Raw genomic sequence first — 3,288 nt, 5'->3', positions numbered from 1 at the left:
GGCAGCGAAAAACTAAAATGAAACATATTGCCTTTTTGTGATTGCCAACAAGGTCGATTAACAAGGCCGATCCGTGTTAGAACTTTTTTGGCCGATGGTTTTTTACAAAAACTGATTTTCTATCGGCCAATCAACAAGATTACATTCATGATTTTTGGTGCAAAAGAATAATAATTTGCCGAACAATAAATAATTTTATTTATTTCTTTTCATTTACATCTTTTATTCGGCTGGATTTCCGAAACATAGATAGTGATTGCTCGGCATTTGAAAAGTTTCCAATGGTCACGCCAGGTTTAATCGGCCACCCAAAAACTTATCGAATATCGTTTCGGCCGATCAAAAACCTTATATCGTTTAGACTGTAAGGGGATCACTCCATATCGTCTCGGAAGGTTTCCTTATTTATACCCTCCCAGCAACTAGGAACGTATTTTTTGATGTATTGACCATTAATTGACCTGTTATGCACCCCTCCATCTATATCTGTCAAGACATAAGCGCCACTTAACAAGACTTGTATTATTTGAAATGGTCCTTCCCAATTTGGGCTCCATTTTCCGAGACGTCGATCTTTATGACCCAGTGGTAGAATTGCTTTCCATACCAGATCTCCAACCTTGAAAATTTTACCCTTGACTCGTTTATTGTACGATCTTTCGACTCGCCTTTTTTGCGCTTCTAAATGGTCAAGTGCTTCCAATCTTTCTTCATCGAGATCTAATGCTTCTAAGATCATTTTATCGGCATAATCTTCTTTTAAGATCGTATGTTGTCTCTTTCGTCGTACATAATGTACCGCGAGCTCCATAGGCAACATTGCGTCATACCCATACACCAAATGGAATGGAGATGTGCCAGTGGCTGATTTCTGGGATATTCTGTTCCCCCAAACGACTTCGGACAAAATCCTATGCCATTGGTTTGGGTTTTCTTCGATCATCTTGGACAAACAGTTCTTTATTGATTTGTTTGTAGCTTCTGCTTGTCCATTCGCTTGGGCATAATACGGTGTAGAATGTATCATTTTAAAACCGTACTCTTTCGAGAAAGCTATAGTGTCCGATCCAGTAAAAATAGTTCCTTGATCGGTCGTAATAGTTTTTGGAAGACCATGTCGATGAATCAAATTTTCTTTGAAAAATTTGATTACTTCGTCTTGTGTTGGCGATTTCAACGGCTTGACTTCTACCCATTTCGTGAAATAGTCTGTCGCAACGATCACGAAAGTATGTCCTTTTGCCGATGGTGGGTAAATTTTGCCGATCAAGTCTACTGGCCATCCTCTAAATGGCCACGGCTTGATGATCGAATGTAATACGTCTGCTGGAACGTGTTGAACCGGTCCAAATTTCTGACAAGCTTCACATCCTTTAGCGTACAGGATACAATCTTGTTCCATTTTCGGCCAATAAAAGCCGTATTTGTGTATTAACCACCTCATTCTTGGCCCAGCTTGATGTGCCCCCGAGATTCCTTCATGAACTTCAGCCATGACCAACATAGCTTCTTTTGGTCCTACACATCTGAACAATAGACCTTCACGACATCGTTTGTACAATTCGTCAGCTAGAATCACATAGTTGGTGGCCAACATTCTGATTCGCCGATTCGTCGGGTCTGGATGTCTAAACCAGTCGATCAATTCTTTCCTCCAATCGGCTGTCGTGTCCAAGTGATATGCCGATCTGCAATTATCTGGTATTATGCCCCCAGTGTGAAGACAAGGCGTTGTTCTCTCAATAACCTCAAAACCTGCCATGATTTTGTATCCACTTCCATGTTGGGCTAAGTTGTTCGCCTCTTCATTTTCTGCTCTTTCCGGGAACTCTATCCATGTTTCGGAGAAACCATCCATGAGGTGTTTGGCTTTATTGCAGTACTTAATCAAGACGTCTGATTCGCATTTGAATTCGCCAATAACCTGCTTAATAACTAACAAGGAGTCTCCTTTTACTTGAATCGCTTTAGCTCCTAGCTCGGCCAGGACTTCCAATCCAATGATCAGCGCTTCGTACTCCGCTTGATTATTAGTGCATTGGAATGTTAGTGAAAAGGACATTCGAAAAACCAAGTCTTGCGGCGAGACAATTAATATCCCTGCACCTGCCCCTTTATTAGTTTTAGATCCGTCAAACCAAAGCTTCCACGAAATTAGATCGAAGAAAGCTACCTCCTTGATCGGGACGTTGGGATGATCTGCTAAAAAATCTGCTAGTGCTTGTCCCTTAACGGCTTTTTGTGGAACATATACTAAAGTGAATTCTGACATTGCAATAGCCCATTTTCCAAGCCGATTTCTCAGATAAGGTCGAGACAGAATGTATTTGATCACATCTGTTTGAGATAAAACATATACCACTACCGGAAGCATGTAATATCTTAATTTACAGCATGTAAAATAAAGACATAGACATAGCTTCTCGATAGTAGAATATCGAATTTCTGTGTCAGTTAGGCTTTTACTCAGATAATAAACCGATCTTTTGACTCCTTGATCTTCCTGTGCCAACATGCATCCTAACGATTCGTGGGCTGCCGAAATATATAACAATAACGGCTGTCCCTGCTTAGGGGGCATCATGACTGGAGGCTTGACTAAGTAAGTCTTGATCTCGTCGAAGACGTTTTGTTGCTCTTCTGTCCAAACGAACTGAGATGTTCCTCCGGCCTTCAGTAATGTTCTCCAACTTCTTAATCGGCCCGCTGTGTTTGAAATGAATGCCTCAAAAAATTAATTTGGCCGATCAATCTCTAAAGTTGCTTCTTGGTTTTAGGAGGTTCAGCATTTATGATCGCCTGCGCTTTGTTTTTATCAACTTCTACCCCCCTTTGGTGAACTAGAAAACCTAGGAAGTTACCAGCTGATACACCGAACGCACATTTTAAAGGATTCATCTTCAAGCCATTTTCTCTCATTCTAACAAAGGTATCTCTCAGGTTGGCCAAATGTTGTTCGCTGGTCTGTGACTTAATGACCACATCATCTATATAAATTTCCAGACAATCCAAACCTGCAAACATCTTATTCATCGCTCTCTGATAAGTGGCCCCAGCATTCTTTAGGCCGAAAGGCATAACAACCTATTCGTATGCGCTGATCGGCCCTGGACAACGAAATGCTGTTTTGGATACATCTTTTTCGTTGATCGGGACTTGATTATAACCAGAGTGTGCATCGAGGAAACTTAAAATGGTGTGTCCGGCCGCACCATCAACCATCATATCTGCAATGGGCATCGGATATTCGTCTTTCGGCGTGGCTAAATTTAAGTTCCTGAAATCGAC

At 41.3% G+C, this 3,288-nt stretch overlaps 1 protein-coding gene across 1 annotated transcript; it reads right to left on the bottom strand.

Annotated features, from left to right (window-relative positions):
• Positions 1 to 373: 373 nt before the first annotated feature.
• Positions 374 to 3,078, bottom strand: LOC126681584 (uncharacterized). The gene is made up of 2 exons (XM_050377131.1): positions 2,862 to 3,078; positions 374 to 2,706 (listed from the first exon to the last, which is right to left on the bottom strand). Exons 1-2 carry the CDS (start codon positions 3,076 to 3,078, stop codon positions 374 to 376), a joined length of 2,550 nt encoding a protein of 849 aa, XP_050233088.1.
• Positions 3,079 to 3,288: the final 210 nt, after the last annotated feature.

This window comes from Mercurialis annua, linkage group LG5, assembly GCF_937616625.2.
Source record: "Mercurialis annua linkage group LG5, ddMerAnnu1.2, whole genome shotgun sequence".
NCBI classification, from domain to species: Eukaryota; Viridiplantae; Streptophyta; class Magnoliopsida; order Malpighiales; family Euphorbiaceae; genus Mercurialis; species Mercurialis annua.
This window is presented reverse-complemented; position numbering and strand designations above follow the sequence as displayed.